General features: G+C 52.0%; 2 protein-coding genes across 4 annotated transcripts; one reads left to right on the forward strand and one right to left on the reverse strand.

The window, feature by feature from the left end:
- Window positions 1-433: 433 nt before the first annotated feature.
- Window positions 434-7,666, reverse strand: LOC119105535 (zinc finger protein 3 homolog). Its single transcript, XM_037228997.1, has 4 exons — window positions 7,635-7,666; window positions 2,483-2,589; window positions 1,008-2,374; window positions 434-844 (listed from the first exon to the last, which is right to left on the reverse strand). Exons 1-4 carry the CDS (start codon window positions 7,664-7,666, stop codon window positions 434-436), a joined length of 1,917 nt encoding a protein of 638 aa, XP_037084892.1.
- On the forward strand, window positions 7,189-19,054 carry LOC119106468 (cytochrome c). 3 transcript variants are annotated; one of them, XM_037230111.1, is made up of 3 exons: window positions 7,205-7,286; window positions 17,750-17,943; window positions 18,717-19,054. In XM_037230111.1, exons 2-3 carry the CDS (start codon window positions 17,760-17,762, stop codon window positions 18,860-18,862), a joined length of 330 nt encoding a protein of 109 aa, XP_037086006.1. In that variant the 5' UTR covers window positions 7,205-7,286; window positions 17,750-17,759; the 3' UTR covers window positions 18,863-19,054. The 3 variants fall into 3 exon arrangements, with proteins under 3 accessions (XP_037086005.1, XP_037086006.1, XP_037086007.1); XM_037230112.1 differs by lacking the exon at window positions 7,205-7,286 and adding an exon at window positions 13,135-13,269; XM_037230110.1 differs by lacking the exons at window positions 17,750-17,943; window positions 18,717-19,054 and adding an exon at window positions 10,480-10,920 and having other exon boundaries at window positions 7,189-7,286.
- The last annotated feature ends 5,289 nt before the right edge of the window (window positions 19,055-24,343 follow it).

Raw genomic sequence — 24,343 nt, forward strand, 5'->3', positions numbered from 1 at the left:
GTCATGAGTCAGTCAGCCTGCAGCGGATTTACATGCACATGGCTGGCTTCACTTCCGAATCCTGAACACGAAGCGACCGGCCCATATAAATACGCCCGGCGTGCCAAGATGGCGGCCCTGTACGAACGGCTTCAGCATGACAAAGGGATCACCGAACACATTGCTGCCGTATATTTGACGACAAGGCAATACATGTGACTGTATTAACAAGCAACACCGACCGGCAGAGGTGCAGCAACCACCGAAGCCGCGCCATCGATCCATCCACACAACGATCGAAGCATGCCGCACGAATGCCGCAGCGAGAATATTGACGCCTGTCGACAAACCCACGCAGGGCTCCTGCCTTGCACAGATACCACTAACGTAACATCTAATATCTAGCCTCACTAGCATGAGCCCGCGATGAGCTCCCACCCCAACAGCCCGGGCATCACCGCTTGGGCGCGCGGCCTCTGCGGCTCCTGCTCAGACTGACGCCCACATCAGCCGCCCGGTTGCCGGCGGTGCGGCGTCGGGAGGCGCGTAGCCCCGGAGCCGGACCGGCCGGCGCCCGGCGCCTCCGCTGCGCCCTGGGCGCTGGTGACTCCTCAGCCTCGTCCTCGTCCAACGTCACCCAGATGAGGTCGGATCCGTCGGCCGCCACCGGCTCGTGGTCGCCCGGCTCTTCGGCCTTGGTCGCCCGGCCCGCACTGTCGTCCCCCGCCCACGTCATGCTGTCCATCTCCAGCTTCAGGGACCGTTCCTCCTCCTCCTCCTCCTCCTCGCTGTCCTCTTCCTTGACCGGTCGCCGACTACAGCCGCGCAGGTCGCCGTCGTCCTCCTCGCTCGGGGCACGCTGCGTCTCTGAGGTGCGCGCGCCGCGGGCGCCGGTCGGACAGACACACCCGTCGCTTCCAGCCGCGCAACGCCTCCTTCAGCGTCTCGGCCTCCACGTCGCCGGCGTCCGAGTCGGCGGCGCCCCGACTCTCGCCCGCCGGCGGCGTCCACGACGCGTCCCCCTCCACCTCCAGCACGCCGTCGATGATGTTGTCGAGCAGCGCGAGGCCACGGGGGTCGGCGCCCGTCGGCCCGCGCTCCGCGCTCGCCTTGCGCCGACGGCCGCGCGGTCGGGCCGGCCGCGCCGGCTTGTCGTGCTGGCGCATGTGCCGCTTGAGGTGGTCTGAACGTTTGAAGAAGCGCCGGCAGATGGCGCACTCGTGCGTGCCGCCGCTGTGCACCAGCATGTGCCGGCGCAGGTCCTTGATGGCCTTGAAGCGCTTGTCGCACTCCCTGCAGGTGAGTTCCTGCGGGTCGATCGGCTCGCCGTGCTGCCGACGCACGCGGTAGACGGTGCCGCTCTCGTGCAGCCGACGGTGCGCCGTCAGCTGGCCCGACTGGCGGAAGGCGCGGTCGCACACGTCACACCTGTACGGCCGCTCGCCCGTGTGCGTGCGCAGGTGGGCCTTCAGGTGGCCCTGCTGCACGAACGCGCGGCCGCACTGCTCGCACGAGAACGGCCGCTCGCCGGTGTGCGTGCGCCGATGGTTGATGAGGTGGCTCGGCTGCACGAAGGTGGCCGGGCACATGTCGCAGGAGTAGGGCTTGTGGCCCAGATGCGAGCGCATGTGCACCTCCAGCTGGACCTTCATCTGGAACGCCTTGTCGCAGAGTTCGCACGGGAAGCGCTCTTTGAGCGGGTGCTGCTCGCGGTGCTTCAGCATCTCCTGGCGCGTGCCGAAGGTGAGCTTGCACGCGTGGCACACCCACGTCCGGGCGTTGGCCGCCTGGCGGAGGCTCTGCAGGCCGCACGAGCAGAAACGACACCGCGTGTCGGCCGGCGAGCGGTGCGAGTCCATGTGACAGGCCATGTCGTCCACGTCGCGGAACACACTCTGGCACATGCGGCAGCGGTAGCCGTACTCGGAGCCGTCCTCGCGCGCCAGCAGGCCCACCATGTAGTGGCTGATGGCACAGCCGCACGTCTCACAGACGGCGCGGATGTCGACCAGGTCCACCTCGCGCACCGTCTCCAGCGGCCGCTGCTCGCCGCCGTCGGTGCCGCACGCCCACAGCTCGAGCAGCTCGCAGTCGGACGCCGCCGGCCCCGCCAGCTCGTACACGCCGTCCTCCTCCAGGCGGTCCACCAGCAGCGTCACCGCGTCCGACCCGTCGTCCACGCTCACGATCAGATGGTGCTCGCCGGCCGCGGTCGGCGTCGGCTCCGACGCGTTGCGCTCCACCTGCAGGACGATGTGCGAGGCCGGCCGTTGCTCCGTCACCGGCCCGACCTTCTCCAGCTCCAGTCCTGGCTCCTCCTGCACCGCCGGTTCGACTTCCTCCAGTCCCGTCCCAAGCCGCTCCTCTGTCTGTTCGACCTCGTCCGCCGCCGCCGCTCCCCCCACCTCCGCCGCCGTTCCCTCCTCCGCCACCGCTCCCGCCTCCTCCGCCGTTCCCACCTCCTCCTCCGCAGCCACCGTCTGCGGAGCGCCAGCCTCCTCGCCCTCGGAGTCGGCCGGTTCGGCGGCCAGCTTGGGATCGGTCTCGAGCCCGGCGGCGACGCGGTCAGCCTTGCCGGGGCTGTCCTTCTCCAGCCAGCATGGCGTCGGTCTGCTGGAGGGCGCGGCGCGCTGCGGGGGGCTCTCAGCACCAGCCGTCCGGCCGACCACCACGGGCAGCGCCAGGACGCGGCCGCCAACGGCCGTCACCTGCAGCTGGACTTGCCGGCGCGGCCCGGCCGGCCGCCGCTCCCCGCCGCCGTCCGGGGGCGACGAGGCCCGCATCACCAGCAGCCGCCGTGTGGACGGAGGCGCGGTGGCCGGCTCGGACACCGCGCCCGGCTGGCTCCGTGTCTTCGGCGGCGCCGTCAGCGCCGACATCAGCATGGATGTTTTTGGCGGCTTACTGAGGGCCGCTTCTGCAGACTCCTGGTCAGCTAGTGGCAATGTTTCCTGATTCACTGTCATGACTTCCAGTTTCACTGATGCCATGACTGAGCGTGCAGTCATCTGATGCCATTCATCAGTTTGCTGCCACCTGAAATAAAATGAATAAATTTGATGTTTGATGAACAGAGAGCCTACTGTTGCATAAACACCACTCAATACCAAACTGCCTAAATGCTACAGAGCCATGTGAGAGCTGTGTAAGACATAAGGGGAGGGTGTCACAAAAAACCACCAAGACCAGTGATTGTTAAAGTGAAGTCACATGCTAGCTAACATAGCTCAGTCAACTTCCGGGGTTTCTGTATGATGTCATCATGACATCACATATCACATACCACATATATGTGCATGAATTTCATGTTATAAGCATTGGTGACTGTGGTGCTTCAGCATGTTATGTTTAAAACTGATGTTTTCTTTCATTTGAAGTACTTTTACATGGATTGCTGTGAATGAAAAGTGGTGTTTCTGTCGAGTACCACTCAATATACTGTAATCTCACCAAGATAACCTAAATAAAAGTGTAATGAATCACATCACTTGGAAATTTTGCACTCCTCTTTGGAAAATTTGTGCCCTGCTACCATACAAAAATATTTTGAAATTTCCGATACTGACATCATGTTCTAACATGCTTTAATGGTTTTCAGTATTTCATGTGCAGTCCAATGTGTGGCTGAGTCTATCAAACAATATTTTAGTAATGAACAGGACACAAAGCAGGATCTGGCGCAGTGTTGGAAATTCCAAAGATTTTCCTGGCAGCAGAATACACATTTCCTATTGTGGAGAATACAATTATCCAAGAACTGCAGGTCATTACAGCCTTAATTAGGCTTCCCTTTGAGAGATAATAGTACAATGGGTTCAACTCAACAAAAGAGCCACTTCTCATATGTAGCAATTCATATAAAAGCACTTTAAATGAAAGGAAACATCAGTATCAAACATGGCACACTGAAACAACACAGTCTCATACTCCGTACTATGAAAAACATGCGCATATACATTGGTTCGCAACTTATGAAAGGCTCTGTGTGTACACGCTCCAAAACAGAGGGTAATTACACATCGGGCTTATACACTCTCCAAATTGCCACAGACGGCCACCTACTCATACTCCATCACGATCACGCTGCTCACGCTCCACCACGTTCACGCTACCCGCGCTCTTCCAGCCAACTGGTTTTAAAAACAGCTAAACCTACGTGCTCTCCACCTTCCCACTCCCGATCAACACACGAGGCCCTGTACGTCCCACCCAAACAATAAAAACAGGCAGTACTCTTAACCGATTTGCCCAGCCGACGCTACCGTACAATGCCTGCCAGACCCGTGCAGGCCGCCCAAAAGAAATCGGAGTCAGTCACTCCGCTGACTCCGGCGGATAATGCATGGTAGTAATTGATTTTGATATGCTTTAACCCATGTCATTGTGAAATATGACCATTTATATTGCAATTAATTTATGTTTTTGTCCTAATGAACCCTTCTCCTTAATTTGCCAGGCCAAAGTTATGGGTTCATGTTATTCTGGTGTCCTGGTGTTTTTGCCGGAGTCGGATGGCCGCCTCCGAACAGTTTTTTTATTTATAGCAACGTTTTTCGACTTAAAAGGGTATCTTTGTAAAGCCGGAATTACCAGCTTTAATTTCACACCCTTCAGTGACAAATTTAACGTGGTTTAGAGCCACAGCTGCCGTAACATTTTTGTACTCCGGATACCAGGCAGTGGCCAAAAATCCAGGCCACATGGCGGCTCTGTATGAGTACAAATAAGTCACTCTTCATGAGCGTGATGCCCATCTCTATACAGCTTCCCTCCAAATGTCTACAAATCTGTTCAAGGCATAAGCGCGAGCAGAATATTTAGGCTCTTGACAAACCAGTCCATGAGGAGGTGAATCATTAAAACCAATTGGAGAGCTTTGCTATGTTCAACCTCCAACCTGAGCTGGGAGGCAGGCGCAAGCCACTGAATAGTTGGGACATTTCCGATGTTGAATTGCGAGCAATTCTTTTGTTTGCATTGCCATGGACACAGCAGTGGCACCTGGGCAGGCGGCCATTTTGCAGGTGATTGGGTCCTGCGGCTTTCTATGGATGTTTGTTGCAGTCCTTGGCAATTAATGCAGTTTATCGTCAATGGTAGGTTACGTCATGTTCAAGCTTGAGTTAGTCTGCATAGGGCATAGGAAGTGAGCGCTTTGCTAATCTACAGACCGGCGCTGATTCTGGTACTCATTTCTCATTTCCCTGCATTGTTCAAAGGTGATTCTATTCAACATTCACACGCTTCATTTTTCACATTTCCTAACATGGTTATGATCATATGCCTAGGTGGCAACACAGGCTGCTTGTCATTGAGCATCTTAGTCTTGTGGGTGCAAGATTTGTGCTCTTGCAGATATCAATATATGGCTCCTGATGGAAGCAGGAAGTCTCAAGCTATTGCACCTTCTGATTATATTTTGTCCTGACACAAAGAGGTAAAATGAATTTTTCCCATGGCTTTTCTTGTTGCATCATGATAGAGTACAAAATAGCACATTATACCTAGTCACAATCCTGGGGTACAAAATCTCCTGGTATACATTATACCAGGAAACATCCAGCTTTTCTACACTGAGCTTGTGTGTGACAGTCAAATTTTGTATACAGACAAGGCCTTGCTATATGCCACCAGCACAAATTTCATGGACCCAAGTCATGTACGCATCTAGTATGCAATATGCTAAGGCCCCAATGTCGGATGTCATTGTCAACTACAATGTCAATGTCAATTTCATCCATCCAAAACATTCCAAACCCTAAACAAAACACCAGCAGCAAAAAACAATCCAAGCAGGCATACAAAACAGAAATGATGTCCCTTAGAGTTGACTATTTTTGGTTTACTATTTTATTTGCATTTTATTAAAGATCTTTATGTAGACATATATCTACCCAAAGATTGCAACATCTTAATCATATTTTTCTTTTTATAATCATGCCTTAATGGTCTCTAAGCCAGTCTTGGGGTCCTCTGAAAATAGTGTATCTCATGAACATGCAATGATAGGTAGGTAGACATGGTATGGGCTATCACATAGAGCATCCAATTGCCTTTCCTTGTTTTATGAAGCTTGCCTATTTGCTATCCTGTACTTCACACCTCACATCCCTTCTGCACCACGCACCTAAACAAGGTGATTCCCCAAGGGCACATAGGAGGTGATGGGATGAGCATGGGATTTTCTGACAGAGTGCAAAAAGTGCATGTTGCCAAACATACCCAGTGTAGCATAAAAATTGTGGCAATGATTTTAGCAGATCAGTTCAGTAAATCCATGTGCAGGAGGCTGCTCACATAGTCACCACCCAGTTTGGCTGCTACAGAACCAATGATTCAAGGAACCTATGATGTAGCAGAATTTATTTCAGGAAAAATGCTTCAAATATTTTTACATAGAGTAATTTGATGTTCAAAATAGTTTAGCCAGGAATTATTTCCTGCATGCCAAAGCCATGTTCAGGTAACAAGTGTTGTATAGGCATCAAATGCAGGAGGGTATATTTTTGGCAACTAGATTGCCCATAGCCCATGTCAGCAAAATAGACCCATTCCACATACACAGGCCCACAAGCAAGAACATCTGCTTGTATGAATTATTGGGAACAGCATAGCCAACAGCCTGATAATGCAGCCACACACCAAATCACACTTTTCAATGAGTTCTGCCTGTTTGACTTTGGTGAAAAAATTTCATCTCATATTTTTTTATCAGTTAGAAAGTAATCATACATTTTGGTAGGGCAACAGGCCTGGTCATTGGATGATGCCTAATAAACGCTAACTTTAAGTGAAATCCAACTTCATTTTTTAACAAATATGCCAGCAATACTGCTGGAGGGGCTCACATCAACATATGGGGCCAATCCAGCTTCGAGGGTGCAGGGCCCTTTTAGAAGAATACATATCACCATCCCTGCCCACTTGCCTTAACGGGGAACGCAAGACACCGCCACAGACCCCGAATCCCCAAATTGCGCGCTACTCTGCGCTTAGGTTACTGCTCAGTACCTATTCACGGTATTTAATATTCGTCCAATATAGGATATTTGCGCCATATGTGCCTTGAAAATAGAGCTGAGTTCCTGAAGCTTTTCTGGCAACACGATTCAAACCATATATACAGCTGAGAGAAAAGTTGTGAATTTTTCTTTAGGCAACTTGGACAATTATTTAAACATCTTTGTTACTTTTTCTGAATTTGAATCTAACCAGAAACGAAGACGAATAGAATCCAACGGCCACAGGAGCCCTCCCCTTTTAGACGCCAACTTCCGCCAGGCCGGGTGCAAAGCACTGGGAGGAAGGTAAGTAATCTATCACTCGAGTTATTTGTGTGGGGACCACTTGCATTGCAAGCTTTTAGAACTGTTGCGTGTCTTAGAGTCAAATTTCGGACTCATTGCGGGGTGCTGCTCCGCAGGTATGGCGTTTTGAGTGTGTGGACACATGTGGCGCATTTCCAGTGTTTGTTTCATAGGTGGGAAGGTAACTCACAACTCGCGTGTCGGGTTATGCGCGAGTTAGCCGTTTCATGTACGAGTTAACTTTTTAACATAAGTTTGGTGTAGAGGAAAGGTAGTAGCAACTAGCTGCACGAGTAAGAAATTATACAGTGCTGTTGGGGATTATGAGTTCTGGAAGTGTGCACTCACGGTGATATTCCCAGCAGGATGCGGACATCCATATTTTGACCCTGCCCTGCACACACATCGATTGTTTTTTGTTCGCCAAGCCATTTTTTACCTAAATCAGTTGCTGTTGTAAAGTTTGTATTTTTCAAATATTGGCCTGTGTAGTTTTTCTGACAGGTTGAGACTGGTTATGAGCATCATTGATCAGTGTGATTTGTGAAGCTGATTTGTTTTTATTATCCACACAGTTGTGAATTTCCAGACTATACATAGCAGCAAAATGGCTACAGGTCAAGGGGTTGGCACCAGCTCCCTGAATATCTGTCATCTTAAAAAATAACATGGTGCATCAAAGTGCTTTATGGAAACTTGGAATATTGGCAGATTGGTGTGAATGGCACCACTAACATTTTTGTCTTGCTTGTGAATGAAAATTGAGCATTGTATTGAGAACCGCTGGTAAGCTTGGGTCGTTCACATCTGGGCTTGTGATTTAAGAATTAACTATGTTGTGCTCCATGACCAGTTAAGGCAAAGAAACTGCTCAGCATCTGGTGAGTTGCCAGCATGCCTCTCATGCTGCTCTGTTCAATTACAATTTTAAAAACATTTAATCTTTTTTAATGGATGTGTTTCTGAGATCAGGGCTCGCTATGCAGTGCATGTTGTGTAAGCCCGATTCCCTACCATCTGATTATGCAAATCTAGTTTAACAACAGAATATGGTGGCAAAAGTATGATGTGCCACAATGCTAGGCACCATCTGTCATGCCCTCCATCCTGCTCTGCTCTCTGAGATCACCTGAGCTTAAGCATGGCTGCTGCCATGGGCTTCCGGCCACGCCTGTGATCCCACTAGGATGGGGTATGAAAGGGCAGGTGCACTAACTAATGAACAAGGCAGGCAATTAATGACCATAACCATATGCTTACATCATTAGTTTTATGGTTAGCTGTATAAGACGCAGTGCATTTGGCATCTGCAGAATTATTTGACATTTATTTACATCTATAGAAAAGTGACATGCCGGTAAAGTTGGGAAAAGCAAATGTGGACTGAACATTTGTATCAGTGCTTCCATCACTTTTTGCTATGATCATGTCACACTGTCTGTGCAGTTTCCAATCACGACATATGATGATCATTACCTATGGCACATTACACTTGACATGCCCTGAGGCCCATGCCCTACCTGATCTGTGTCCAACAAAATGGGATGAAAGCTTCTAGTTTTTGCAAATATTTGCAATAATGTTCATTTGTAGACATTTTTGCTGATGGGATCACTTTCAGTGTTTTGGTTGGGGTACCCATATGAGCACAAGTCAATTTACAATGAAGTAGTGTGCAAGTGTGGTAGACTTGATGGTTGCAAGAGATGGCACCAACAGCCTTAAAATGAAATGTACATGCGGTGTCTGAAGTAAATGTGCTCGCCTCTGCAGCGCATTGGAAGAACCACAATTGAAGTTATCCAAGTTTACCCTGCATACAATTATTGTTGATGGCATAGCATAAAACAAGAAAGTGCCAAGGTGCCATTCCACCTTTAATTTTCTGTGTGCTACATACCACACATCCAGCCTTTTAATTGTGAAAAAGTTTTAGGTTCAAATGTTTTTTGTACCTTCTGTTGTACTGATCAAATGTGCACAGAACATGTTGCTTTCAGAAAAATGTTTCACATTCACATAGAATCTGCCATGAGACTCCCAGTGTATGATGAAAACAATTTTGTTCATTAGTGAGCTATGGGAATCATCCACTATATTCTACTTTTTCATGCAGCCCTTTTGGTGTTCATGTGAATGCAACTCTGTATTTCAACTCAATGCAATTCTGTATCATTAATTTGGATCACAACATTGGGTTCAAAGGAAGCCAGATTAGGAAGTGGCATAGAATGTTGGGCATACAAATTATATTTTGATGAGGGGGGTAGGCACAACTCAACTCAGCAAGTCTTCTGATATCCAGTTAAGCCCATTGCAGACATGCCAGTGTTTCTGCATGAAGTAAAACACTGTTCTTGGTCTGCATGTTCTTATTTGCAGCCCAAATTGTCAGCTGTTTTATTATGCACACATTTAGATGCATGCAATGAATTTGGTGTATTGGGGAGTGTGCCCTTTGGTGGATGCTGTGTAGGCATGATGATGTGGCATGCATTTTTCATAGCAGTTTTGGCTGCAGCATCAGGTGATAAATAGAAATGAGCCATATGAGTGCAGCAGGTGGTACAAAAAAGCAATCACAAAACCAATAACATGCCACAGTTTATGATACCAGATGCGCAGTGAAGCACCACCAGCATCCCATTCACCCTGTTGGTTATGTAAGATGTAAATATAAGTTCCTCCTGCGAGACTTGGACACCAGTGCTCTCCACACTCATACCATTCTGCTGACGTCTGGTCTGTTGACCGCGAACCCAGACATCTGAACTGCGCGGTCGTTTGGCCAAGTCCGAGGCGCCTGGGTGCTAGGTTGACCGCTTTCCCGTCCGCCTCGATACTGATTGGCCAATCCCAAGCCGGGAGAGGAGCAAGGGGCAGTAAACCCCAACTGGAGCGCAATGCCGTTAAATTATGTCGTTACCCTGCTACCCAAGCGGCCAAATGTTTTTAACACTGTGCACGACGTTTGTGGACCACCTGCCATGAAATGTGTATATCCCGTGCCCTCCTGCGCGACTAAATGCCCTGTTACTCGCGCTTGCAAGACTCGCTATCCCAGGTGTTACCCGTGCCCTCTTCGAAGATGTTATTTCGTTGTGCTCTTAAATGATGGATGTAAGATGTTGGTGTGTTGAGTCAGAAATACACGCTTGAAACTGACTTCGTCGTTTTTCTTTCTTGTCCGCAGTAAACGGACACAATGAAGTGCCACGAACTGCGCGGTAAGAAGAAGGAGGAGCTGACGAAGCAGCTGGAGGAGCTGAAGACTGAGCTGGCCGCCCTGCGCGTGGCCAAGGTGACCGGTGGCGCCGCCAGCAAGCTCTCCAAGATCCGCATCGTGCGCAAGAACATCGCTCGCGTCAACATCGTCATCAACCAGACGATCAAGGAGAACGTGCGCAAGTTCTACAAGAACAAGAAGCACATCCCGAAGGACCTGCGGCCCAAGAAGACGCGTGCGATCCGCAAGGCTTTGTCGAAGCACGAGAAGTCGCTTAAGACGAAGAAGGAGCTGCACCGGCTTCGGGCGTTCCCCATGCGGAAATTCGCCGTGAAAGCGTGAACACTACTTCCCACACCCCGCATCGTCAAGTGAAATGTACTGAAAATACACCTGTTGGGAAGAATCGTCCGTGTTCCGAGGAAAGTTGCTGGTATTGGTCAGCAGTTGGTGTCGAGTTTCTGTATTTACGCTGGTGTGCAACCCAGCGTGGCAAGTTGTCTCAGTGGGAGTGCTCTCGTCTCGCGCAGGGAGAGGCATTCTCAGCGAGTTCGAGGTTAATTTTGCGCACGGTCGATTCCCACGTAAGGTGTCTGGTCACCCGGACACGACCGCCAGCTCTCCACGACGGGTTGGTGCGATATGCCTGGCATGATAGATTAAATATGAGGCCACTTTGGGCGTTATTGGGCGTTAAGCACATTATCACGTGTTTGGACCTTTTTGGTGGCAGATTGGATGCCCATTCAAGTAATGATCTGCAAACACTAGGATCCCACTACCAGGCGAGCTTTAAACTGACCAGCCAACGCGTTTTGCATGAATGGGGCGAGTGGTTGACGGTGGCTTACGTCGATTTCGTTTGCAGTTTTCGGCCGCCATCTGCGTTACTCGAATGCCCGCGATCAGCTGTAAGGCCCCACAGTTTTTGGTACGGCGTTGGCACGTGCATATGTGGTAGGTGTCTGATCCGTTCCCATTGCTCTGCTCACCTCCTCGAAGCTCTTCCATGTTAATTAATCGTTCCCGTGGCTCGTCCAACCTAAAAACTAGTCAAAACACATCAGTCCTGCCCCTTATGCCTCGCAAATGAAGAGTGGTGTTCGGAGGAACTTGGAGAAGGCTGCAGGCAACTAACCCATGGTTTTATGTTTGTTTTTGCCTTTCTTAGGAGCGACGGGAACAGACCCCACGGGAGGCGGAAGGGTTGGTTGAGATGTGTATATTACGGAACAATATGAGTCATTTGGACGTATCGTAGGCATGTCACGTGTACGTCGTTACTGATCGGTTGATCCTACACGTGAGTTTCACGTGACATCACATTTGGCCGGCCTCGCTCGATTAATTGTACGGTGCATCAAATGCATTTAGCTTTGAGAGGTAAGGAGATAACGTCGCGCTCAGTCGTTGTCAGGAATTAGCTCTTCAAGATATGTGACAATTGAAATTTCCTATCCCCCGTCGAGTCATCTTAAGTCAGCCGTGAGCCTCAATTGTATCACTGCGTTGCCTGCAGTGTCGTCGATACTCATTTTCGCTTGTTACATGACAGTATGGCGACAAAAAATGAACCGACTTACGCAAATGATGACTGACAAGACAATCGAACCATAATCAAAACGAGGCCACTCTCATGCCCTGAAGTGGGACAGCACAGGAAGGGCTTTTCATCGAGAATGAATTTCTTGTCCCCACTAATCAATGGCTCATCCGTTTCTGCATTTGAATGTTTTCTTGGCATCATTTGCCATATGGCCACTGTCGTCTGTGCGCCCCAAAGCCCAGTCATCATCACCGAATCACAGACGGATGTGACAAGTGCTGTTCGTCTTAGGGATGAATGCCTTTGCGAAATTTTCCTTGAAAAGGCCGCCACTGGGAGAGGACTTTGCCTTGTTTTGTACGCGGCTCAGGTGTTCGCTCTTCCAATGCTTCAAGATTTTCAACAGCTGATAATGGTGTGTCGCTCCTCACAGCTTACGCCTGAGGTCGTGTAAACATCCTCATCGGTACACCTGGCCTTGTGTATCATTTGCCGAGTGTTGACGTTTAAAGAGCGTAGTGGATCTGATAGCAAGGAATGGGCCACCTCACATTTGTCTTGGGTGCATGCCAGGTCAGACTTATGTCTTTTTTGTTATGTCTCATTTTTGTGGCGGCTATTTCATCATTGTCTCTAACATACATCAGCGCAGGAATATCGTAACTCCTGTGATAAGGATAGTCTGCACTCTTTTGGCCACTACCCACCTGTCTCCGTTTGCCTCCACGCCACCTCTGCCGCCTGTCTGTCTGCCGGTGCGGATGCAATGAAAATGCTTTGCGAAGATCACGGACCTATTTTTGAAAACGGTCGTCAGATGCATGGTCTGAACTTTGTTCAATAACGTGGAGAAATTGCCAAGTAACCGCGCGGTTTCGGATCAGCCACGTTTGTTCTTGTTCGGATCAGAGATCGGTCTGATGGTGACGGAATGAAGCAAAATTTGCATTGCACGCGTTTGTGGCGCTCCTTCCTGTTTCGATGCGCATACATCACCCTGCCATCTGTCGTCGCGACATGAAACTATAGTCTTGCGTGGCCACCAGAAACGCCTGTGACGTCAGGCTCGTTGCGTCATCCGCTATCGATTCTAGGATTGGCCGGCGGCCGGGTCAGCTGGCGCTCCTGCGCTCAGTCTTTTTCCGGCCTGCAGGGTGTGGGGTGGAGGCGATCGCACGATCTCTCCCACGGACTTCCCTACCAAAAAAGCAGTGAGTGACCAGTCAGCTGTCCAGCTCGTCGGTTGGGCCTCGCACGAGTGAGGCTGCGGTTATTTTTCTTGTTTTTGTGAGGCGTGGTTCGAAGAATGTGCGTGAAACTGGGTCACGCGTTACGTAACGCGTGAGGTCAAATACGGTTGAGGTAGGGTCAGTCGACACTATTTCAACATCTAAATCATTGCGGAATTTGCAGTGCAGTTTATTGGATCCATGCAAGCCATGATTTTAAATATCTGATGTACGTCACAAGTGCAGTTTTGTTGTATCTAGGTCAACCTGTTCGTGTTCCCATCCTCAACTACCCAGCCTTGGGAACCAAATTTTACTTTTGAAGCGGGCTTTGCCAAATCCAAAATCTGGTCTCAGTACTAGGTCATTAGGGTATGGCGGTTTGCTGCCCGGCAAGAAATCTACTGTTTTTTTGTGTGCTACATCCTCAGATATTCAGAAGGCTTGGTGTGGCTGATCAATGATGCTCCTATTAAGATGGGTGCAGACGTTTTTTGTGCGATGTTCCGTGCGCTTCAACGGGTCCTTGAGAAAAAGGCTACTTTACTGCCTGCTGTCATCTGTCATCTGTCATCGTCATCGCACCGTCGTTTGTGCTGGTCTGGTGTCGGGGAGACCACGGCTGCCACTGGCACTCGATGGTCCTGTAATCCACGCTGCTGTCTGCTATCTGTTAGTCGTTCTGGGCCCGTGACGGTTTCTTGTGTGGCTGTGGCGCTCGGTCACGGGGTCCGTGCGGGCGGCTTGAGCTCCGTGGTCCCCAGTGCATGTCTGAGCGGTGCGAGGCGGTGCAAGATTGCTGCCGAGACGTAGTTTCCTATTCAGTTCTGGGAGGGGGCTCCAGCTCCCTCCTACAAACCTTGCGAAGAGAGCAGGGGAAATCCAGCAATGAACCCGTTTGTTGACGTGTTCTGGGGGTAGATTTCGTAAGCTTTCGCTGCTCAGCTCCCCAACTCATGTAGCAACGCAACGCCTCTGCTCTGCTGGCATGCTGGCCGGTGACGTTCTGATTGCGCCGGCCAATGCGGGTCTTCCCTATCACCATGGGCGCATTGACGTAGAAGCTCCCAAGGGGAGGGGGATGGACAAGTGCATCCCGCTATCGAATTGATGACATGCATTAACGGGTGCGTTAATACGTGTGGACAATTACGAATCTGGAGCAGGCAAATGAAAAATGAAAACGAAGCAGACAACATTTATGGATGCCGAGTTTGACAGGTGGAGATCATTCGATGTGGTTTTACGCCGTGCTAAGGCCGGCGGGGCTGCAGCGCGCTAAGCCCGGTTACCAGTCGCAGTTGCTAAGCTCTCCCCACCGCGGGCCCTGCGCCCGCCGCTGCCGGCCCGCCACGAGCGGGCCAGACCTCGCCTGCCCACGGCCGAGCGAAGCTTCCGTCACGTGCCGGCTCACCGTGAAGCCACTCCCAGCCGCGATTCACATCGGAATATGCCTGCTTTATGGCATGTACCCGGCACGACTGTGTCCATGCTTAGCTCCGGGAATTGTGTCCGGTTTTACAGCTGACATGTCTGGCTGTTCCACTTCGACACCTGGACTCAGATTCTGTTCTGGCGATGTGCCTCGGGGTTGTGTCGCGAAGCCCGTGGTGATGCAGCGAGGGCCGTGCCTGCACTCCGTCGCTCGGCCCTCCAGCGGTGAGGGCCGGGCGGGCCCGGCCTGCACTCCGATACGCGACCTTCGAGCGTGGGCGGGCGAGCGGGCCGTGCCATCGACCGACGTATGCTCCGCGCTCGGCTGTACCGTAGCGTGGAGACTACGAGGGCGCGGTGCGCGCAAGTGTGCGCCGGGAGCACCGGGTCCGACCGGCACCGAGTGCGACCTTCGCAGCCCGCCAGGTCACGCGACGCCCGCGTGATCGAGATAGGGTACTGTCCGTGGTGAGGGAGGCTGCTGCAGCGGCTTTTCAGCCGTGTTGCCGTGTCGTTTCCGTTTCTGTTTGCTGATGCGGTGCTGTCCAGCACACTCCGCCTTCGTGGGGAACCACAGGACGGGTGCGCTGTCAACCCGGAGTTGAGTACTCAGGCGTGCCAGCGATCTGCTGTTGCCGGCCTGCTGTGGGCGTCAGGTCTGCTGTAATGTTCACGTCCGCGGTCTCGCTTCCCGAACGCCCCGGCGGATTTCGCAACGCTTCGAGGAAGGATCGCGTGTTGCGCCGGATCCCCTGTGACGTCAGACGGGGGGAAGGGGGCGGGGAGACGAGGGGTCCGCGGCCGCCGAGTCGCGCTGCTCAGCCCCAGGGTACGTGGCGGGCGTCCAGGTCGCCGATGGCTGACCTGTGACGGCGGCGACGAGGTCAGGGCTGTGGGCCTGCCCGCGCAGTCGTGACCACTGACGTCAGCAGTGGGACGCTGGACGAGCGAAGTCGTCAGGACTTCGGCCTCTGGCGAGCGGGCGTTAAGCCCTCTGTGGAGAGGGCGTTAATCCCTTGGTTGTCCTCATGCGATGGCGCTCTACGACAGCAGGCTGGTTTGCTGGTGCGGTGTGTGTGGCTTGGGTTATATTCGGATGATTCGTTTGTCCTGCTCTCTTCTAAACATATGGTTATGAAGCATGAATTTCGTTCTCGGGTGGTGCACATGTTTGTTTTTTAATGAAGCAGTCCAGTTACTTCTTTCCTATTTTACCCTGGTACATTTTTATTTATGCTCATTTGCCATTCAGCCCGATTTTTTGTGCCATCAAACTTGTGTCCCTAAACTTAAACGCGGTGTTATCAGCGCCGTCATGTCCACAGATATCGCAGTCCGACACGCTTTTGTAAATTTTACCCTGGACTACGTTAATATTTAAACCTACCCATGCCGAAATCAGCCTTAAGATCTTTCACCATTCAACAATCTTCTAGTTTGATGATTATTCGTCAGTATTGATGATATCGAAATGTAGCCTCTCCAAGCTTGATTTCGGTATTTATCCCTACCCACACGTGTCAAGTTGATATTAAACCTTCGACGACTCGCGTGCGGTAGGTCTCATTTGATCATTGACCACTCGGCTTTTGTCCTATAGTCCTGCCAATCATGTTAGTATGAACCGATAGAAACGAGGCTGCATGACACTCTAGCATTCCGCGCAAGCTATGCATAAACCTATGGGGGTCCATGGAAAGAGCTCAGGGGCGGATCTGGCTGGAGTTTTTTTGAGGAGGGGGGGGGGGAGGGGCCAATCGTTCGTCGCCAGCTGGCTTGTGTGGGATCCGAGGTCCAGTGCATGGTGCCTCTCGCGGGTACGTAGTGGGGACACGATTTAAGCACCGAAATGCTTTTGAACCTTAAACAGAAGTTGAAACAAAACGGTTAAAACAGTTAAAGTTAAAACAGACGGTAAGTAGACGAAACTTTGCACGTGTTACCAACCAATCTGCCCAGCTGCTGTGCTCTCAGCTCTGCAGCTGTGCAGCTGCCGGTACGCCATCCTACCTGGCGCGTATGCCGACCGTTGAGCCGCGTGCGCGAGCCTCTTTGGTTATGAAACCACCAGGGTTAGCCAGGTGCTTGCAAAATCACGGTGCTACCATTTCACCTTGCGCACAATGCACGGATGCGCTTGGATTAAAAGGACGTAGACTAGTAGTGGCGAGTGCAACCTTTCTCACTCAATGACATCGAATTTCTGTCTAAATTTCGCGTTACATAAGCCATCTTGGAGCTGCTTGACTGCTTGCATTATCCGTGAATGAGACGCATGGATGACCAGCAGAAGTGACTGGCACGATCATTTGTGGGCCGTTCGTCACCGCTCGTGGCCTGCCGTGTTAACCTCTGGGTGTGAAATGACTGTCCTCGGTGTACTCTTGAGGGGCATACAACACGTGCTTCGCGAGTGCAGGTTTTCACCACATGCAGACTAGGCTGAGACATGTTTTTTTCGATGCATTGACGCTGTGCGTGCCCATTTGCGTGCCGCAGAGATCCAGATTGTTTTTTGCCCCCGCCCCTCCCCATCTCCTGGCCTGTGACGCGGCCTGCGCGTGTCCCCGGCTCTGGCTGTGAAGGGCGCGCACCGACTCCATAGCCGTGAGCCGTCTGCTATATAAAGACGGCTGGCATGCGAGGCGGCCGGCGCCGGGCCAGCCGACCCGCCAGCATCTGGGTCAGTGATCTGCCAGCCGGCCCGGCGCGGCCCGCCGTCACCTGTCGCCGGCCTGAGAGGCGCCGCCGTCGCCGCGGACCGTGTAGGCGACCCTTGCTGACGGACAGCGGCTCGGTCCGACGCGGGTCGGCGCGAGGCTCCCCCGCAGGCGCGCTCCTGTTGGCTGTGCTGCCGGCTGGGCGTCCGCTGTGCACAGCCGCTGAGCCGCGGCGACACAGGGCCGCTGCTGACAACATCCCCAGGCCGCATCCCCGGTCTGTGTCGTCGCGAGTGCTCGTTCGTGCGCGTTGTGTCAGCGCCCGCGCCGCTTGCACCCCCGCTGACCGGCCGCCGCCGCCGCCGCAGGTGATCCACGATGGCTGACATTCCCGCGGGCGACGTGGAGAAGGGCAAGAAGGTGTTCGTGCAGAAGTGCGCGCAATGCCACACTGTCGAGGCTGGCGGCAAGCACAAGACGGGCCCGAACCTGAACGGCCTGTTCGGACGCAAGACCGGCCAGGCGCCCGGCTTCTCCTACACGGACGCCAACAAGAGCAAAGGTGCGAGCCGGTCAGCTGCACGCAGCGTGTCAAAACCGGTCAGGCAGATAGCCCCCGGGGACAAAATGTGGCCTGTGAGGGCGCTAGGAGAGGTGTGACGCAGAATCCACTTGATTCAAGGGGACTGTGATACACAGGCGTCATGATGGGAGACCGAATCAATAACTGGCCCAAATATAGGAGTAAAAATTGTGCGGCGGCCATGTTGTGGGTGTCACTCCAAAACTCAACCAGTGACGAGATATATGTATGGGGCACATATCTTGCGGACTGGTGATCGGCGGAAAGTGTCCAGGTGCGAATGTCCGTCCACCTAGTAGAACACCGGGGTAGCATGGACATAGTAATGGCGATTTTATTCGCCTGCTCACACTTACTCCGGAATCATCAAAACTGGTTCTACTTCACTTTATTGCGGGCATGTGTGAACGTGTGTATGGACATGTGTGTGGACATGACACGTGGACATGTGTGGACATGTGGACAGGTGTAGGGTCTGGGTGGTCTTGTCAATACGATCGCTGCCCCAGCGTCGTCTGACTGTCTCTCTGTTCCTTGTCTCACCCGGTCTTCTGTCTGACTCGGTCCTCCGTCAGACCCCGTCCTCTTGTCTGACCCCCTGTCTGGCTTGTTCCCCTTCGTATGCGGTCCACTTGTTTGACCGTGTTCGCTTGTCTAACCCGGTCTGCTGCCGAGTTCGGCCCCTGTCTCCCGCCGTTCCGTAAGCCACCCCGGGCCACCTCGTTTACCCGTGTCGTGCCCCCTCGCCGCAGGTATCACCTGGGGCAAGGACACCCTCTGGGTGTACCTGGAGAACCCCAAGAAGTACATCCCGGGCACCAAGATGGTGTTCGCAGGCCTGAAGAAGAAGGGGGAGCGCGCCGATCTGATCGCCTACCTAGAGAGCTCCACCAAGTAGCGGCCCGCCGGCCGAACTTAGGTCAATGGGTCGGCCCTGCCGGCGGACTTAGCGAGCACGGCCGCGTGCGCGTGCGCGCGCGCCGCTATCAAATCCTCTCAGTGCTGATTCCATCATCATGACATCGGGTATGAGTGCCGGCCCGGCGTGGCCCCCGCCGCCGCTGACGACCCCGCTCTTCGCTCGTGGGCGGCGGCGGGCCGCCGCGCCGGCGCCGCTCGAGCGGCCCGCTCGCCGTGGCCGCCACGTGGCGAGCTGCGATTGGGTGGAGCAGGCGCCTGGAATACATGCGGACATGTTGATCGGCTGTGTCGACGATGGCTATGGGACGGAGGGAGCAATGGTTGAGGGCATGGGCAATGGAGCAGAGGAAGCCTGGAGCCTGCCCCAGTTTGGTGGGCGGCTTTGGCGCACTGTTTATTTGTACGCCGCGCCGTAATGACCTTGCTCTGCCCCACCCACTAGGTCAGGATGAACTACAGAGGGGCAGTGATATGCGTGGACGTGCTGTAGTTCGTTCTTCCTATTTTATGCATTTGCAGCGGAACTGGAGTGTGTTTTGCGCCATAAGTATGCAGATTGGCGGATCCCTTCTTGATTTCATAGCACGGATCCGTGCGTTCCAGCCCTTGCTGGTCTGGTGGAAACACGTGCCGTTTGTTATCCTCTCATGGCGTAGCCACGCACTTCAGGCTGCTGTGATCCGGGGCTCACTTTTTTCTGAGTTCAGTCTTGTTTATCTTGCTACACGTGACTGGCCTGCAGTGGCACACCCTCATGACAAGCTGCTGGGCTTCTGACCACATTGGTTGGTCACCTCTATGCATTACTTTACCGACTACCGGCATGCTGGGCTTCACTGACAGCAGGCATCGTCCAATGCCACGAAACTTGCTACCTGGCGTCCAGTCATGCAGGGACACAGTGGCAGAGAGTCAGTGGCCTCACCACCAGTGAACACTGAGGAACGGGGCAATACGAGATCTTCCATGGAGCTGTCCATAAATTACGCTACTCCGGGAGAGTGAGGTTTTTATGGAGCGCAACCGAAACGTAACGGGAGGGGGGGGGGGAAAGGGCTAGGAGGGACGGGGCGAGCAACGCAACGTTACGCTCAGGTCTAGCTGCAAGTTATGCTGCAGCGTGGAAACCATTTTAACCGCGTTGCCAGGGAGGTGGGGCAGTCATTAGTGTCACCAATCCGCGACCAGGCATCAGGAGTTGACAGCTGGACAAAAATGCGTGATGTAAGTCGAAAAACCCAGCGCGACCCAAACCACTACGACCCCTCAATGCACATCCATTACAGCGGGCATTCGCCTCGTCCGATAATGATTTATGAGAACACGCGGGTGAAAAGTTCTGCTCTGTCTGTTACAATTTACCAGGCAACAACTAAAACACATCGGGAAGTCGAATTCTGCTGTACAATACCCTGATCCGTCGCTGTTATCCTCAATCTTGCTTCATCCTACATCCTCGCGACACCCCGCTTGTCCGGGGCAGGCTGCATGCGTCAGCCACGAGTGGGCTGAGAGTCCCGTGGGGAAGGGGAGCCCGACGGGGTACACAACGCGCGTGCGCGGGTTAAAGCTCGGCGGGTGGCCCCAGACGCATGCAAATCTGCCCCGCCGTTGACCATTTTCATCCATCCCATAGCCCTGAAATGATCATTTCTGGTCGAAAGGGCTCGAATAAAAAACCTTGTTCAATATCCTGTTGTACGATTATCGAACACGCAGTGCGTGTAGAGGGAAGAAGGCGCTTCAGTTTTGCAGTGTTGTCGTTATTTCGGGAAATATTAAAATACAGCTCTGTTAGCATCGTACAGTTTTAACGCCGCCTCTCGCTATCGCCCGACTTTCTGTTCCGATAGGCGAGGAGGCAGCTGATCCGTTCGTCCTTGACCGTCCGCCCCGATATAGCGCCGTAGACGGCGGCGGTACGGCCACCCGCCGCCCAGTCAGCTGTTGGTCACCGTCGGCCGGCAACAGCACGTGACCCAGCCAGCTGCCAGCGCGATGTCAAGATGGTCGCGTCGGCCCGGCGCCTGGCGGACGACGGCCGCACTAACGACGCGGTGTGAGTCCGGTAGAGGACGCGCGCCTGTCCAGTGGCGCGCAAACCATTTGCCACCGTCTTCACGCAGCTGACAAATCCCATGCTCAACTGATTTTCGGGATTCTGCCAGGTCCTTGGGGATGATCATTCCATAGGAAGAAGGTTGGAGATCATTTTTTAAAACTACCCATACGGTTGTTGGATTCGTACCAACTTCCTGGGCCAACTTTTGGATTGATGTCGGCGGGTCCTGACTTCTACGCGAAGTTGTACCTGATCTTTGTGATTCCCTTTGCTGTTCTTTTAGACCGTAACATTCCACTTTTGCTACATTTTTGATAAGCACAGGCATTTTTGACATTTCTTCCTCAGACATTTCTGCCGGAAGTGCAATTTTTGCTGTTGCGCTGGAAGCGACGGGTAGTCAATTTGTATTCATTTGCGAGTACTCGGCACCCCCCCGCCCCAATGTTGAGCTGTTCCCAGTGTTGGCTTGGACCCCCATTATTTGCTAAGATATAATAAAAGCGTATGTAGGACGTTGGCTATCACACAGGCTCTGCTTTTGAGACTGCCTCTTGGCTACAGGGGCGGATCCAGGAATTTTGATCGGGGGGGGGGACACCCTCTCCAGCTTTCTTTTGCTCTCGGTAGGCTGCGAGCACTAACTTCAGGAAATGCACATGTGGCTTAGGTGTGGGGCCGAAGCCGACTTCGGCTCATACTTCGCGAAGCCGCAGGTTCTGGGTTGGCAGAAAAATTGTGACGAGGCATTATCAACACGGATTGAACCATTGCCATTGTTCGGAGTCGGACTATTGTTATCTTGGCGTGCCAGTATATACAAAAAGTTTTCGGCCGGTTAATTCTTCGGCCGTTGTCAGGCGTGCACAATACACACGTAAGGGCGACAGCCTGCGAAATCACCCATCTGCAATGCCTAAACCCCGCCTCAATTACTTTGTAGAACCAAAATTATGATTTGTGATGACATCTTGCAGCTTAGACAAACGGAAAAAGTTATTTGGATTTCGCAAAACAACTTTGTGCATTACATTCGGCTGTGGCTTTCGGGGTCTTTATTTTAAGTTGAATGGCTCTGGTTAGGCTCCGCAATGGAAACGTCCCAACTAAACGGCTTCGAACCCAGCGTTATTGGAAAAATGACCTGCTGACTTTGGAGTCGACTGTCAACGTCCGAACTCCAGAGCCACTGGCTTCAACGCCGATTTCGACGTCATGTCGTGACCCTGACTTTGAACTCGGCTTCGGAGCCAAAAGCCTGTTCCCGCTTACATACCGATCTTGGGCAATAAAAATTGGGCGTATGGTAAAATTGCACCATAGCTTGAACCACGCTCGGACCAGGCCTATGGCAATGTGAGTCGCCGTGAGGCGATGCTATTGGTCTACAGGAAATAACTGGCCATTCAGTCCGAAGTGCTCCTAACCGAAATACATGAGTCCAAAGCGCACGTGATAACTGCGTTGCCAGGACGAAATATTTACCAACAAATTACCGGAATGCCGGACTGAACGCGACACACGGGAACGAATCACGATTTGAGTGTGACTCACGACGGTGCTGAAGTGAAGCACATGGATAAGAGTTTAATCCTCCGACGCATTCAATTTCTTTCGTTTAGCAGACGTTACAGGTTCCCTTCTTTCGCATGGGTGCTGTCAATCTTGCATGACACGTCTTAAAGGTGGCATCGCACCTTTTTGTTCTTTTCACTCACTGTTTATTACATTACAGCGCACGAATTCATCAGTAATGTCAGTTTTCTTCAATTTGCTACCAATGTTCGTTTCGATAAAGGCACTTAGCCGAAATATCCCATCTATCTCTCCATTCTCCCGTCTATTGTACGAGGAATAGGGCTATTGATACTGCCTCATCTAGAAATATATAAACTATAGCTTTGATTTCTTCCCTGCAGCGTTGCCCAGATCCGCTCTTTTCGAGGCGCATTCCGGCATTGGGAATAGGAGTAGCACACCTATTCATGTGACGCACTGGCTCAAGCTTTAACCAACCAGCTTCTCGGTGACAGGCCGTAGCCCACTGAGCCAATCACAAACGTTCTTTTATTTGCACCAGTGATTGTGAGCGCGGTAGATGTCATAGGTGGCCGCCGAATTCAGCGCAAAAGCGTGGTGCTTTTACAGATCTTATCTGGAAATCGTGCTCACGGAACGCCGGATATCAACGACTCGACAATTATTTTCTTTGCCCCGATCGCCGCATGACAAATGGAATGGGAGAATTTGAATGACCTTTTTATGGCGTCATGTATGCCCGCGTGACCATGAAATATTCTCCCCGAAATAGTTAACACATCTTCTAGAGCATGTAGCTCGGAAACTAAAGGAATTTAGATATTAAAAAAGACAGGGCTGTAAACTATACCGAGTGCCTTCAAGTCAGCGATTTCAGTTCAAAACGCCATACAAATATGGAATGCTCCATTTAAGGGTGCCTGTGCTTTCCGATCGTGGGGTACATGTTAACGCAATGCCCCTACCTTTTTATGAATTTGCACATACATTAAAAAATGATCGGAACCTTTATAATGTATGCATGAAATGGATCAGAGCTGACACCAAACAGTGCTTGCTGTGTGAGACTTGACCCCTATCATTCAGGTCAAAGGTAGAATCTGGTGGCGAAAGCTGTTGACGGCCTGTCCTGCCCTCTTACGTCACCTGACCTTTAACGCAGCTGCCGCGGTTACGCTACCAACGCCGGGCCTCTGCCTGCAGAGCCATTGCCACCGACACCATCCCCTCGCCTGCATAGCGAGGCAAACGGGAATCTCTTCCAATGCCTAGAAACCAAGAGTTGAAGCCCTGTCTTGCCGATACCAAGCATGATATTCAGTTGTAGTGTGCTCAGTATAGTCCTTATTGTACACACCATCAGCGCAGTTAGCGATGCGTATTTGCGTCGATGCGTTTTGGGCCGACAGCAGAGTCCTCTACCGGTGCGCTCGTTACGCCGCTCTGCGGAAGGGTCGGGCCTCAACGCTGCCGTGAAAACGTATCATTGATTTTAGGACAAAGGTTTGTATGAAACATGGCGTATGCATGCATAATGTACGTAATTTGTTGTAAGTCAACGCTCGTACCTATAAACGTCGTATGGTAGAAGAACGTACGCAAAAGTTCCTGTCGAAAATTTAGCAAAAAACATTTATATGTTATTTAGTACGTATGTGAAGCATTCTTTTTGACAAAAGCTCGTCGAGACAAAAGTTCGTATGTAAAGGGCTGCATGCAAAATACTCGAGTGCAAAAAGCTGTATGTATAAGGTGCGTGCACAGCTGTTCGCGTGGAAACGTTTGCCATGATTTAGATACCTTTAACAAGAGTTTGCACGCAAAATTTCGTAAGCATTTATCGTAAGTGACAATTTG

This window comes from Pollicipes pollicipes, unplaced genomic scaffold (assembly GCF_011947565.3).
Source record: "Pollicipes pollicipes isolate AB1234 unplaced genomic scaffold, Ppol_2.1 Scaffold_6138;HRSCAF=7277_pilon_pilon_pilon, whole genome shotgun sequence".
Taxonomy (NCBI): Eukaryota; Metazoa; Arthropoda; class Thecostraca; order Pollicipedomorpha; family Pollicipedidae; genus Pollicipes; species Pollicipes pollicipes.

What these genes read in the sequence shown, in the direction of transcription:
- LOC119105535 (XM_037228997.1), bottom strand. Translation starts at nt 7,666, where the DNA reads ATGGATGTCCGCATCCTGCTGGGAATATCACC. An exon ending in ATCCTGCTGGGAATATCACC is followed by an intron (nt 2,590 to 7,634) that starts GTGAGTGCACAC and finishes GCCCTCCAGCAG; the next exon opens with ACCGACGCCATGCTGGCTGG. An exon ending in CGAACCGGCCGACTCCGAGG is followed by an intron (nt 2,375 to 2,482) that starts GCGAGGAGGCTG and finishes AGGTGGGGGGAG; the next exon opens with CGGCGGCGGCGGACGAGGTC.
- LOC119106468 (XM_037230110.1), top strand. Translation starts at nt 10,492, where the DNA reads ATGAAGTGCCACGAACTGCGCGGTAAGAAGAAGGAGGAGCTGACGAAG.